General features: G+C 35.8%; 1 protein-coding gene across 7 annotated transcripts in view; it reads right to left on the bottom strand.

Moving 5' to 3' along the window:
* Positions 1 to 7,195: 7,195 nt before the first annotated feature.
* Positions 7,196 to 15,386, bottom strand: part of GABPB1 (GA binding protein transcription factor subunit beta 1) — a 58,059-nt gene continuing 49,868 nt past the window's right edge. For 6 of the 7 annotated variants that reach the window (XM_066388409.1, XM_066388411.1, XM_066388405.1 and 3 more), the window contains exons 8-9: positions 15,227 to 15,342; positions 7,196 to 8,698 (exon numbers count right to left, since the gene is read on the bottom strand). In XM_066388409.1, the coding sequence (XP_066244506.1) occupies positions 8,546 to 8,698; positions 15,227 to 15,342 (269 nt within the window). In that variant the 3' untranslated portion in view covers positions 7,196 to 8,545. Of the gene's footprint in view, positions 8,699 to 15,207; positions 15,343 to 15,386 lie in introns of all 7 variants that reach the window. The other variant, XM_066388412.1, reaches the window with a different exon arrangement.

Genomic DNA, 15,386 nt, shown 5'->3' with positions numbered 1-15,386 from the left:
CTACAACACTGTAGACGAGCCTAGGGCATTTCTTCCAAGAAGCAGGTAAACTGATCTCATTTGCACAAGGGCCACTTAACTATGTCTTGCCAAAATAGTCAGGTTTTTTATTCTTCCTTCAAAGATCTCTGTTGTGGGTGTTGATAGTCCTATTTTCTGCTGCTTTGTTTAATATATAGTGTTTCCTTTATTCCTCCTACCTCAATGCCCCACTCATATTTCAGGCTGGGACCTACTCCTAATTTAGAGCTCTCTTTCCCCCTTTTGCCAACTTCTATTGTGAATTTACCTTTGCCACCCAGCTTAGTGTATCCCAAGGTTCTCTTCACCACACCACAGTGCAGAGCTCCAGGGAAAAGCACCCTGGTCTCATCTCTCCAGGCAGAGAACAGAGGCTCCATATCCACACATGCTGCAGATGGCTTTTCCAGTCTACCTGAATCATTACCAGCTAGAAGCAGCGGTCATTGGGACTTGGACGTGAGCTGCAAAGTATAGAATTGTGACAATAATTCCAGTGCCATGCAGACTTTTCCTGGATGTGGACTTTTTCTGGACTCCTGCTCCCTGTGACAGCTCCTAACGGATTGAACTGGGGTTGAGTTGCATTCGCAGGGATTTGGCATGGTGTTGGTGCCAACTTGGACTTGGTGAACATGTTAAGGACACTACTCTTTTATGGATTCTTGTTGTATTGGCCAATAGTTTGCTTAAAGGCTTTAATCACAGTAAAAAAAATAATAAAAAAATAAAAAATAAAAAAAAAAATATATATATGACCGGATAAAGAAGATGTGGCACATATACACTACGGTATACTACTCAGCCATAAGAAATGATGACATCGGATCATCTACAACAAAATGGTGGGATCTTGATAACATTATACGGAGTGAAATAAGTAAATCAGAAAAAACAAGAACTGCATGATTCCATACATTGGTGGGACATAAAAATGAGACTAAGAGACACGGACAAGAGTGTGGTGGTTATGGGGGGGGAGGGAAGGAGAGAGAGGGGGAAGAGGAGGGGGAGGGGCACAAAGAAAACTAGATAGAAGGTGACAGAGGACAATATGACTTTGGGTGATAGGTATGCAATATAATTGAATGACAAGATGACCTGGACATGTTTTCTTTGAATATATGTACCCTGATTTATTGATGTCACCCCATTAAAATTAATAAAAATTTATGTATAAAAAATGCAACTGATTTTTAGATATTTATTTTGTATCCTGCTACTTTACTGAATTTAGTGATCAATTCTAGTAGGGGTGTGGTTTTTTTTGGTAGAATATTTAGGCTTCTCTATTTACAGTAACATGTCATCTGCAAATAATGATAGTTTTATTTTTTATTTTTCATTTGGATGCCTTTAATTTTTCAATAAGAGTGGTGAAGGTGAACATTCTTGTCTGGTTCCTGATCTTAAAGGAAATCTTTGTAGTTTTTCCCCACTGAGTATGATGTTGGCTGTGGGTTTGCCCTATATTGCCATATATGGCCTTTATTACATTGACATATTTCCATTTCACTGAGAGTTTTTATCATAAATGGGTATTAGATTTTATCAAATGCTTTTTCTGTATTTATTGATACAATCATGTGGTTTTTATTCTTCATTTTGTTTATGTGGTATATCACATTTATTGATTTGTGAATATTGTACCAACCTTGCATCCCAGCAATAAATCCCACTTCATCTTGGTGTGTGATCTTTTTAATGTATTGCTGTATCTGGTTTGCTAATACTTTGTTGAGGATTTTAGCATCTATGTTCATCAGGAATATTGGCCAATAATTTTCTTCTTTATAATGTTTTCATTTGGTTTTGACCTCATAAAATGAGCTTGTGTGTCTTTCCTCCTCTGCAATTTTTTGAATCATTTGAGAAGTATAGATATTAGTTCTTCTTTGAATGTTTAGCAAAATTAGGCTGTGAAGCCATTCAGTCCAGGACTTTTGTTTGTTGAGAGTTTTTTATTACTGCTTTAATTTTACTAATTGTAATCTGTCTATTCAGATTTTCTGATTCTTCCTGATTCAGTTTTGGAAGGCTGTATGTTTCTAGGAATTTATCCATTTCTTACAAATTGTTCCATGTGTTGGCAAATGGTTGTTTATAGCATTTACTGTCAGTTGTTACTTCTCTTGCATTTCTGATTTTATTTGGGCCCTTTCTCTTTTTTTACTTGATGGCTGGTTAAAGGTTCATCAATCTTGTTTATCTTTTCAAATAACCAATTCTTTTTTTGTGTTGTTTTTTCAGACTCTATTTTATTTATTTCTGCTCTGACATTTATTATTTTCTTCCTTCTATTCACTTTGGGCTTTGTTTCTTGTTCTTTTCCAAATACTCTTAAGACTACAGTTAGATTGCTTATTCTTATTTTTTGAGATAGGCCTGTAATGCTATGAATTTTCCTCTTAGGACTGCTTTCACTATGTCCCATAGATTTTGTGTTGTGTTATCATTCTCATATGTTTCAAGATAGATTTTGATTTCTTCCTTGATTTCATTGTTAACTCATTTATTGTGCAGAAACAAGTTATTTAGTCTCTGTGCCTATGTGTGTTTCAGTTTTTTTCATGTGATTTTTAGTTTCATACCATTATGGTCAGAGAAGATGACTGATAAGATGTCAATCTTCTTAAATTTATTGAGACTTGTTTTGTGTCCTAACATGTGGGCTACTCTAGAAAACATTTCATGTGCACTGGAAAAGATTGTAATTCCTCTGCTTTGGGGTGATATGCTCTGAAGATATCTATTAAATCCATCTGATCTAGTGTGTCATTTAAGGCCACCTATATCAGCAATTCTCAACATATGTGCCGCAAGAATTTCTTCTTTATTTTTTTTATTTTTTCTTTGCCACAACGATTTTTAAAACATGCAATACCTGAGTATTTAGTCAGGTGCACTAACTCTTTTCCCTTAGACTATCAAATAAAAAATGACAGCAGCCAACACAATAATGGCCATCTCATGTGAATGCCTTGTCTTGAAACATAAATATACTGGTTAGATAGTAGACTTACATCTTATTGGTCACATTGCATAATAAGGTTGCATCTGATTGGTTAATTTGGGGTACTAGAAATCCTTATATACAAGTATAGGCATCTGATCTTTTAAACAGTCACTTCAGAGCAAAAAGGGTAGGTAATTACTATTATTATTTTTGTAAATCAATCAAAATTATACCTTTTCTTGTCTGTTCAGCAAAAAAAAAAATGGTTTTTGGTGTGCCACAGAATTTTCATAATTACATAGTTTATGTGTGCTATGAGATGAAAAGGTTAAAAATTGCTAGATTATATAGTATTATGCATTTGTATATGGAGGAAACATCAAAGCTATTCAAATGAAAAACCAAATAAGAAATTAATGAAGTGTAAATCAGGTCAAAATTATTCCAGGAAGCAAAAGGTGATTTTTTGGGAGTTACAGTATATATCTAAAAATGAAGAGCTGCAGGAATTACACCCAAATTATATTCAATATTTCATTTTCATGAAAGTAAAATATTTTAAAGGAGCACAGGTTACTACATGATCAAAAATTATAAGATTATCTGTATACTTACATATTTGGAAAATACTATTAGCAAGTCACAAAAATATTGATACAAAAATTTTGATTTGGAACCAGAAGTATATTTCCAGTGATGATATTGTGTTTTCCTTCGTAGGTACACAGACTAATCTGAGAATGAATTGAGAGTTTACGTCAAACTGAATCCATGTGCGTTGAGATGTTCTCATAACATAGAAAAAGCAAATAGAAAATATCATTCAAAACTATAACAGACTATTTACCTATAATGAAATCCAAGTACAATAAATATTACTTAATGAACCAACAAATATATTAGTTAGTTCATTCCTAAATTGACCTGGCATGATGGAAGAGTTATTTGTTCAACAGAGGTTTGATAAATAGAAAAGATTATTTTTCCTATTTGCTATATAATAACCCTGAGTGCTAATGCCTTGGGAACGCATCCATATGGACATAAAGGTTCCAACAATCATATTGTATTTTTATTACAAAATGTTTCTTTTCTTGATATATTTTGAGTCAATTCTCAATGTCTTCCAGGCATTAAAGCACAAAGGAACTTTATAGATATTACGTGGAAGAAACTTTGTATAGATTAATGCAGAAAAATCACTTATATCAGCATAAAGCATCCATGAATATGTCTATCACCTCATTAATTCCTCTTACAGGCAAGGGTTATTTTTAATTTTCAATAAATAGTATCATAAATGATCAAGTTGAAACATAATGGCAACATTTTCATTAACGAACTATAGAAATGATCCCTGAAAGTAGAGTCTTTAACATTTTCATTAACAATGTTTCGGATAAATACATCTGTACACAGATCTTTTGTTATTATACACAAGCATAGTCCAAATTATACTGCTCGCAAAAATTAGGGGTATTTCAAAATGAATATGAAACCATAAAATATCCCGTTTTTTTGTGAGCAGTGAATATGGGACTTCCATTTATTCCCTTATCTTTTTAACTTTGCTCTTTTTGAATGTCACAGAAAATAAGTTCCCCAACTCCCAACACTCCACTACCATGAACAAATAGAGCAATCCAATGGCAGAGTAAAATAGTATAACTACTTTGCCACTCATGCCATGAAAGATTGACCTAAGAAAATAATTCCTAAAGGCCAATGAAAAATAAATGACAGGCCCTGGCTGGATGGCTCAGCGGTAGAGCGTCGGCCTGGCGTGCGGGGGACCCGGGTTCGATTCCCGGCCAGGGCACATAGGAGAAGCGCCCATTTGCTTCTCCACCCCCCCCCTCCTTCCTCTCTGTCTCTCTCTTCCCCTCTCGCAGCCAAGGCTCCATTGGAGCAAGGATGGCCCGGGCGCTGGGGATGGCTCCTTGGCCTCTGCCCCAGGCGCTGAAGTGGCTCTGGTCGCGGCAGAGCGATGCCCCAGAGGGGCAGAGCGTCGCCCCTGGTGGGTGTGCCGGGTGGATCCCGGTCGGGCGCATGCGGGAGTCTGTCTCTCCCCGTTTCCAGCTTCAAAAAAATACAAAAAAATAAAAATAAATAAAAATAAATGACATCACAAGCCCTTTGGGGAAGTAATTAAGATAGGAATAAAATAAATATCAATAAATGAAAATTAGTTGAGAAGCACAGTCCCTTCAGATATCACTTATCAAAATGAGGCTTTCCAAAAGCCTCATCCATTTAGAATTTGTAATCCTGGAGTTCCTGCAACTATACATAGAGAGGTGCTAAATCTGCGTCAGGAAATGAGACAATCTAGACATCTAAAGAGCTCAGTGTCTCCCATCCAAGTACTAACCAGGCCCAACCCTGCTTAGCTTCCCAAATCAGATGCGATTGGGTGCGTTCAGGGTGGTATGGCCATAGACCAGCTCAGTGTCTAAGACAGTACATAACCAGTACTATTCTAAATGTACAGAAATTAATTCATTAAGCCTGACACTCAGAGCATTAGGGCTTGATTCTCTCACAGAACCCTCATTGAGAAGGCTGCTCTGGAAGGTGTTTGTTCACACATAAAAGAAAATAAAACTCAAATGTGGCAAATCCATTACTACATAATGAAAACACATTAAGTGTGGATTTCTGAAAACCTTTATATTACTTTTTAAAAAGATTTTATGTATTGATTAGAGGAGAGAGAAAGGGTATGGGGAGTGGGAAGCATCAACTTGTAGTAGTTGCTTCTCATACGTGCGTTGACCAGGCAAGCTCGTTTCCAAACTGGTGACGTCAACATTCTAGGTCGATCCTTTATCCACGGTGCCACAACAGATCAGGAGTGAAAACCTTTAAATTATTTTATTCTGTGACTTCTTTCAATCCTCTGCTCACACCATTGAGAATGATTCGAATGCAAGACTTTTCCAGCCCAAGTGAAAACAGAAGCTAAAAAGAAAAAAAAGACAACCCATTGCTTTAGTTATAAATTGTCTAACTGGTTTCATAGGACAGTGAATCAGGTGTGGATGATTGAGGATTTAAACGAGTCCAACATGACAATCAGATCTGAAAAAAATGGATGTTCCCCCAAAGACATCTGAATATCCGATACTATCAAAGACTTAACTCTAGTTCCAATTATCTCCTCCTACCTATACCACATTATAGATCAAAATTCTTTCTTGCACCAGGTAAGCCTCTAGTAGAACAGGAAACTAGAAATCAAAGGCATTAAATTAGCTTTCAGAAGCTTGTTTCTACCACTGTCTCAAGGCTCTTCAGGTCCAAGCTAGTCTGAAGGCAAGATTACACAGTGGCTGCCCTCTGGGGTAAACACATAAGCCTTTCTACACTCCAACACTGTATATGTCAGGGCACCCCGACTAACGCAAGTCCATAATGCCCGAAAGTAATGGAGAACAGAAAAAGTAGCTTCATGCTACTGAAAATATGGTCTGGCATTTGTAAATGTATATTCTAGATTATTTAAAAATTCATGTCAAATTTAGTGGAAAACTAAAAAAGGTTTTTTTCTCTTCCTTATAGTTCTTAAATTTTGCCCCAAAATCTTTCTAAGAGCTTTGAAAATAGCAACTATCAGGCTGATAGTTCAAAGGTTTCTCTATTTCATTGAGAGGCAGGGAGGCAGAGACAAGACTCCCATATGCACCCTGACCAACCAGGATCCACCCAGCAAGCCCCCTATCAGGCGATGCTATATTGCTCAGCACTGGCAACCAGCAACCAAGCTATTTCAGCACCTGAGGCAAAGCCATGGACCCATCCTCAGTGCCTGGAACAAACTTTGCTGGAACCATTCAAGCCATGGTTGTGGGAGGGGAAGAGAGAGAGAAAGAGAGACAGACAGACAGAGATAGGGAAGGGGGGGGAAGCAGATGTCCGCTCCCCCTCGTGTGCCGATCTGGAATCGAACCCAGGACTTCCACACACTGGGCCGACACTGTACCACTGAGCAAACCAGCCAGGGCCACAGATCCTTTTACTACATTAACAACTGGGCTGATAACTGCAGTGAGAGAATTATCCAATTTCCAAGGAGTTACCTCACGGACTTTTAAGACACAGTGTGAAGAATGTATATTTTTATACAGTGGAATATGGCTTTAATACACAGAACAAAATTTTTAATTTGTAAATAAAATGTGGTCAAAATATAAGTCTACACTGCATATATTTGGAAAAGATATTTAATTGTAAAATAGAAAAGTAGTCCAGAGTACAGTTTTAAGGGTAATTGCTTCTTTATACAGTAAGGTAATCTAGAAAGGCCTTCAGGTTAACCATTTTCATAAAGCAATAAAACATTAATGCAAAAAATAAAGCAAGAAAAAAGGTTTGAAGTTACGTTTTACAAAAAAAAGAACGAACAGAATGTCAGAGTTTCATGTTCATACATTGTGGGGTTCAACAATATTGTGATGAGAGCAAGTCACAGCACAGACATACAGCTTTCACGGGGAGAAGTAAAAGTCAGGGTAGATGGAGAGCATCACTGTGGTACAAAAAGTTCTCGTTCTACATACAAAAGCATTTTTTTCCATAAGAATAATTTCCTGGGGGAGGGAAAGGAATGAGTCCATGAAATATTTTAGAAGCCCACATGCTTTTAGTTTTCCAAAACCATTATCTTACAATTTTACTGCCTTAAAGTGCATTCATGTGGAAATCATGATGGAAGGCACAGAATAGTTTCACACCCCTACTATGAAATTCTCAAAAAAGCATATTTCGTAGTTTGCAAATTCGAGTTATTGTGTAAGCTGCTCCTTCCAAGAACGCTATCAGTCCAATAAAACTAGCTGCTAGCTTACTTAAGATGACCTACATAATAAAAGGATGTTTTTTTCCCCTGGTAACATTCATCATCTTTGTGGGAAAAATACCTACACAAGTGATGCATTTTGAAATTATAAAACATGCAGAAGAATATGTACAAACACAAAGTTTAAAAAATATTTGCTTCATATACATGTAAATCTACTTAGGTATGGCTGAGGTTAAACAATTATAAAAATTTGTTTTCTAAAAAATGTTTTCAGAGAATCTGAGACAATTTAAAGCTGTACAAACATTTCCTGGGAGAAATCTTCTCTTCATACAGAAGTTTATAACTACAGGAGTGATTCCAGCATCAGTCCACCACATAATTATTACACAACATTTGGTCTAATCAACAACGATCACCCTTAAAACTGTTCTGTTTCTGAGAAATTAAGGTTTGTACTAAAATCAAAAAGAATTCACAAAAAGAGTGGCTTATTGTGTTTTTGGATCTCTTCAACAATCTTTATCAACTCATTTAGAACTGTAAAAAAAACAAAAACTATTTACAGAATTCAGTTTTAAATACATTTAACAACTTTTAAAGTTTCATGTTACAAGAATTCTGACCGCATGGCTTAAGTCCAATTACCAATCTGTAGTCTCTCTCTTCCACTGTCCTGTCTTCCCGTGACTGCACCTTGTTGTGTACAGTTCAAGATTGTATTCTCTCTTGACCAAAAGTAAACTCAAACTATATGTTCAAGTCAATTAAACAGCTTCTTTATTAGTCTGAAGGCGAGTCATAGCTTCTAATTTCTGTCTGTAAGCCTCTGCTTCCTGTTCTTTCTTTAAAAGCTGCTGTCGGTATTTTTGTGCTTCTCGGTTTGCTTCATCCAGCTGTTTCTGAAGAGCTTCTCTCTCCTAATTAAAAAACAAAGTTTTTTCTTAAATTTTTATACACATACATGAATGTCTATAAGCATGCATCTTTTAACAACAAGTCTGTAGTAGCTAAATGTAGTCACCTGTTGATATGTGACTTTTAGCCAATTCACTAATAATTAAAGTCCCTAATTTTGTGCCCCACACTAAGAGATACAGATGATGGTTTTTGACCTCAACAAATTTATTCCCTAATTAGAAATATGACTAACCTAATGAACCCAAATCGGGTACCTGTACTCTTATGTGTACTACAAAAACTGGTGAAGAACTTTACGAAGGGAATACACAATCATACCTCTTCACGTCTTTACCTGCTTTTTTATCTAAAGGTAATGCTTATAAACAATATTAGCTGAGCAGCCATTATATGACAAAACAATGTGATTTGCACTGACAAGCCTCTGTTACAGATGATGCTCAGAGAGGACGAAACTTTCCTAGTCTAACACAGTAAGGAGTCAGGTTTGAGTTTAATATTACTGCTTTCAAAACTAGCTTTCTCTATGGTAGCAAGATTCCTCATTTCTGAAATGACAAGTGTTGGTCTAAATTAGCATTTCCTAAATTATACCATTTTCCAAAAATCAATAAAATACTATTTACTGTATTTTGACTCGTTACATTATACAAGTATAAAATATATGTATTAAATTCCTCAATAAATTGAAATCTGAAATACATCTGGTCTTCCTCCTCACTCTGCCTCTATTCAGATGCCTAAAGAAAACATTTCAAAGATTATTTTCCCATACCTCTAGTAAGCGCATGGACGAAGGCTCAACCTGCCCACACCCAAGCTCAAACACATTTCAGAGAACCAGGACTCACTAGCGTGGTGGGGGCTCAGGGTGAGACAATCACAGGAAAGGCCAGGCTCACATTGGACAAGACACTTGACCAGGAGGAACTGAAGGCTAGGGGTCAGCATCTTGCTGGGAAGAGGCCAGTACGAGAATCTCTTCCACAGCCTCCTTGGCCCTTGTCCATAGTGAACACCAAATTCCCTCTTCTTCACTATTCACATCGTCCACAAGGTAGAGCATAGTTAATACCCCTGCCTTCCTATAATCCCCCTCTCTTCCCCACACTGGGAATCAAGCGACAATTTATTTTTCCCATGGGCTCACTGAATGTGGGAGTCACTGATCACACAAGTAGTCTTCAAACCTTCCAATTATATAAGATGTACAAGTGGAGGAAAGGTGTGCCCTTCACCTCCAATTTAAGAAATGCCCAAGCCCTACCTTGCTCCCCTTCTCTTACCCACGTCTTACCCTTACACTCCAGGCAAGATGACAGAGTCGGAACAAGTCAGAATGGATACCCAAAAGATGAGCCTCATGTAAGCAACCACTGCCAGTCCTCTGGCTGTGAACTGTGGAGGACTCTGAGCACACCCGTGGGGAGAGGGGAGACAGCGCTGCTCTCCCAGGGGCTAGACCCCCTCCAGCAGGGAAATTGACAGCCATTAGTAAGTGTTTTAAAATTTCACGTGTTAAGAAATAAGATCCTTTGGCAGCCAAAGTTTTTAATCTGGATAAAAAAACTTGCCCTGATTTGGTAGGACATATCAGAATAGATAGTATCAGTTATTTATTAACATTTAACAAAACAGCAAGGGATTCACAATTATTTCAAAAGATAAAAGCAAACTGAGTGAGGTAAGCAGTCCAAAAATGAACACAGTTTAACTCTATTTTCCTTATTGTATCTTTTGTTTTAATCAGTAGACTATATCTTAATATAAATTGAAAGCATACTTAATGTTATTTAAGTTTGTGGTCTCATCTTTTACTTCTTAGGAATATAAGTATTGGGGAAAGAATCTTTGCCATCCCACTTTTCAAAACAAAAATCTCTAGGAAGTAGAAAATATTACTTCTTATTAAAAGATCCAGCTTCCAAATCTTTTGTCAAATTTACTAAACACATTACATGCCAGACACTTTCTTAAAGCAAAGAGTAATTTGATTGTTTCACATATAAACAGTGCAACAGACTGACATTTGAGATTTATATTTAAAACAGAAATGCCCATCCAATGGCTCTGAGCTTTTACAATAAAGCCCCAATAAAAAGAATTTGACATTTATAAATACAACACATACTTTAACCTACTCATATGTAACACTGAAGTCTGACATTGGAGAATTCCAAGAAAAATAAATTCTGATCAGATTTGGTAGCAATCTTTGGTTGCAAAGAAGATACATAACTTGTCTTATACAACTCCAAACCCAAGCAAAATATTACTATTACACTAGGCAATGAAATCACAGAGCAAGGAAAGACTTGAGTTTGCTTTTGTTTTTCAAACAAGATTCTTGAATTCTACTTCAAATAGTAGTAATTATCTCTTGACAGTTTTATCATTTTTATTCTATAAATTTCCAATATTCAAATGTATTTTACTTCAGCTATTATAAAGCAAAAAATCATTAGTGATTTATCTTCTATCATATCTCAATATACATTTTATTTTTTTTAATTTATTTTAAAATTAATTTTAATGGGGTGACATTGATAAATCAGGGTACATATGTTCAGAGAAAACATCTCCAGGTTATTTTGACATTTGATTATGTTGCATACCCCTCACCCAAAGTCAAATTGTCTTCCGTCACCTTCTATCTGGTTTTCTTTGTGCCCCTCCCCTTCCCCTAACGCCCTTTCTCCCATTTTAGAAGATATTAATAATGGCAACTAACATCGACTGAGCATTTACTACATGCCTGCCATTATTCCAGTCCTTCCCATGTAATCTCCTTTAAATCTTATAACAGTTTGATAATGTAGATGCTATTATCCCCCCTTTTACTGATGGGGAAAGGCAAGCCTTCAAAGTTTAAATTAACCAATATCACACAATCAGAAAATTATAAATATAATTCAAATCTAAATCTGATTCCAGACCCATATTCTTAACTATAAAAAGGTTTTTTTACAAGGACAGGTAGTGGGCAGGATGTGTGAGCTGTCCATTTGCTTATGTGTAAGCAACAATTTTCTAACTGCCATAAGCCATACATGATCCTGTTTTTATATTAAAGTTTTATTAAAACACAGCCATACCTACTCATTTGCAAATTTTTCCATGGTTGCTTTTACCTGCCACAATGGCAGAACTGAGTAGCAAAACACAGGCTAGAGAGTCCATAAAGCCAAAAATATTAGCTATCTAGCCCTTCACAGAAAAACTGCCTACTCTGGCCCTAGAGAAGAAAAATATCAAAATGGGGCTATAAAAAAAAAACGTTAACCTTTGGTAGATCAAAATGTTATTCATTAATAAAAAGAAACAAATTGAAAAAAATGTGTATCAAGTGAAACAATGTATAAAGTTTATAGAAGTTAAATTAAAAAAAAACCACTAAGAATTCCAATCTATCACTGGTTAAAAGTTACAAATTGTTTATTTAAAATAAACAAAACTCACTAATAAACACATTCATCTTTAATCTCTATGGCAAAGGTAAGAGTATTTCTTGAATTCACACAACTAATAGAAAAAAACCTGTTAATCCTAATGTACTAATTATATCTCCTCCCTCCCACATGTACAAAGAACAATTTTAACTTCAATTCAGAATACGTATTTATTTATGAAAGAAATCCAAAAATAGCACACTTATTCCAAAATTATGTACAGTAACATCAAAGGGTGATAAAAAAAAATGATATACATTATTGCAATTTGGTCTCATAACTCCCCTCTGAAAAAACAAACCTATTTCATTTCTTATATTGCTATAATGTAGATGTAAAAGCCACATTTGGAAATAAATTTTCTATAATTTAAAGTAACTTTTCCAGAGCATACTGATAAACCTTGCCAATGTTGGCTAAGAAATTGTAAATGGATACTCTTAACACTTTCTTTATAGACAGTCACTCTGCCAGTTGTGGACACACACAGAGAAACCCAAACATGTTAGATTCTGTAGAATGACTTAACTTCAATTCCTTTATAGCAGTTTCTCAATCTCAGCATATTTTTGGAACAGATAATTCCTTAATGTGTGTGTGGGGGGGTGGCTGTCCTACACAACAATGTAGGATGCTTAGCAGCATCCCTGGCCTCTACCCAAATGTCAGTGGCATGCTTAGCTGTGATAATCCAAAACGTCTCCAGACATTGCCAAATGTCCCTTGGGGTCAAAATTGAGAATTGCTGCCTTAGAGAGACTTTTTGGGTGAATGGCCAAACTGTCACTTAGAGAGTATAAAAATCTCCCAAGACAACTCTAATGGTTATCTAAGAAAATAAATTCAAAAGAACCACTTCATATATTATAAGGAAATGATCACCTGGTTTGATGACAACACTAGAGGTCTCTTCATTCTATACCCACAGCCCACTTCTACCATCTAAACTCACTCTATGCTTCAAGGTTTCTCTGTAATAGCTCTAAGAGATCATGCAACCCTGGCATGAATATTTCTGCTGATAGGAAGATTTCCATCACTAGAAATTTCTAATTACTAAAAACAAAACCAACAAACACATCTCTTTATATCAAGTTAAAACTCTATCCCATGAGCCCTGGTCAGGTTGCTCAGTGGATAATGCATCATCCAGGCATTCCGAGGTCACCGGGTCAATCTCTGTTCAGGGCACGTACAATAAGCAATCAATGAGTGCACAACTAAACGGAATAAAGGTGGAACAGCAAGTTGATGTCCCCCTACCTCTCTCCTTCCCTATCAATGGAAAAACTTAAGGAAAAAAAAACAAAAACAGAAAACCCTCTATCCCCTGAAGTGCTATCTCCTTGGTTCTAGTTAATTTACACACCTCAATTCATACTTTCCCGTTATTTGCAATTATTCTGTCTGGTCTCTGAAAGACTGTAAGAGAAGAATCAGGTGGAACTTTGAGGAAAAACATCGACTCTCACATTAGGTAAATAAAGGTTCAGGATGCACATTCAATGTTTTAAAAATACAAGTGATTGAATTTAGTAAGTTTATGTTTAATAAAAATTCAAGTAATTTAAAAATAATGTTATTAAATAATTAAAGCACAGTGCATGACAAAATATTTTTTACCTTACATGCCAAAAAGATCATGTGACATATAAGGAAAAAAAATATTTAAAAAACTTAAATAAACAGAATATCACTTTAAATTTTGAAAAAATAAAACCCCTCAAATAATTGAAGTGATAATTTTATCAAATATTCTAGTTACCCCATGACCCAGATAAACTTTTCAACTCAAAAATGCTTTGTGATTGTGGCCAAAGATATACCAGTTTTATATTTACATGAATTTGGGCAGGATATTGTCTAATTGTCCTCAGAATTATGGTGCCTTTTAGGGTTTTTTCTTTTTTCAAATGCTATCTATAACAAGAACCTTAACTATTCACTAACATCGACTACTCACATATATCAGATATTATGCTTTTGTGTAAAATGAATATGTAACTTTTTCAATTCTCAAAATACTCCAAAGTGACTTTCTGAATAATTTTATTTTCACTTGATATAAGCTAATATCAAATATGGGGGATATAATTTTATTAACAGTCCTGTGAGAGAAAAACCTAAGAGGTAACTGAGCTTTGGTTACACTTACACACTGGTTTACATTTACAATCTAGTTTGAGAGAGGGTAAAAATGTTGAATCCTATCAATACCTAGTCTAAATTTAATTTCCTTAAAGGACTTAATAGCTAAAATAAGTAGTTATCCATAGCTTTATAATAGATAACCCAGTTTATAAATATCAACCTCCTTCTTTTTTTCTTACGTGAGAGGCGGGGAGATAGCGGGGTAGATAGACTCCTACATGTGCTCCAACCAGGATCCACCCAGCAACCCTGTCTTGGGGCAATGCTCTAGTACCAAGCTATTTTTAGCACCTGAGGCTGATGCACTCAGACCAACTGAGCAATCCTAAGCGCCTAGGGCCACACTCAAACCAAGAAAGCTAGCAGGAGGGGAAGAGGGAGAAAAGGGGGAGAGGATGAGGGAGAGAAGCAGATGGTCACTTCTCTTGTGTGACCTGACCGGGAATCGAACCAGGACATCTATATGCCAGGCCAACGCTCTATCCACTGAGCAACCGGCCAGCACCAATATCAATCCTTCTTTAAGAGAACCCTCCAGCTCAAATAGGCAACTGTATTTCACTTTTGAAAGAAAAGAAAATTTTTAGTCAATATAATAATGGTATTTTCTTTAGTGACTTGTGAGGATGATGTATGGAGATTTAACGGAAAATAAAGGATGAAGTGCAAGAACCAAAGACATTCCAGTGTTACTAGGATGGCAGACTTTGTTACAAACAAATTCTTCACTCACTCATTCATTCATTCAATATTTATTTATTGAGAACTTGCTATATGTATAAGGCAAAAATTAAACAAAATAATACTATGTATTTTCTGTATCAAAACAATACTGTCAATAATAAATATAAAAGACAAAAAAATAAAAGCAAATTGAATTTATTTTGGATGACTGCAGCAAAACACACCGGGTAAAAGACTCCTTACTTCTATTTCTGCAGATTCCACCCGGTTTTCAATTATTTCGATACATTGTCTCTTAGCTGGTGGTTCTTCACTTATAACAGTTTCTTCAGCAATGTCTGTTGCTGGTACTGTTAATACTAAAATGAAAAAAAAAATGTATACATTACTTCATTTTGAGAAA

Source organism: Saccopteryx leptura, chromosome 6, assembly GCF_036850995.1.
Source record: "Saccopteryx leptura isolate mSacLep1 chromosome 6, mSacLep1_pri_phased_curated, whole genome shotgun sequence".
Classification (NCBI taxonomy): Eukaryota; Metazoa; Chordata; class Mammalia; order Chiroptera; family Emballonuridae; genus Saccopteryx; species Saccopteryx leptura.
The sequence above is the reverse complement of the archived record's forward strand: the minus strand, read 5'-3'. Positions and strand labels throughout refer to the sequence as shown.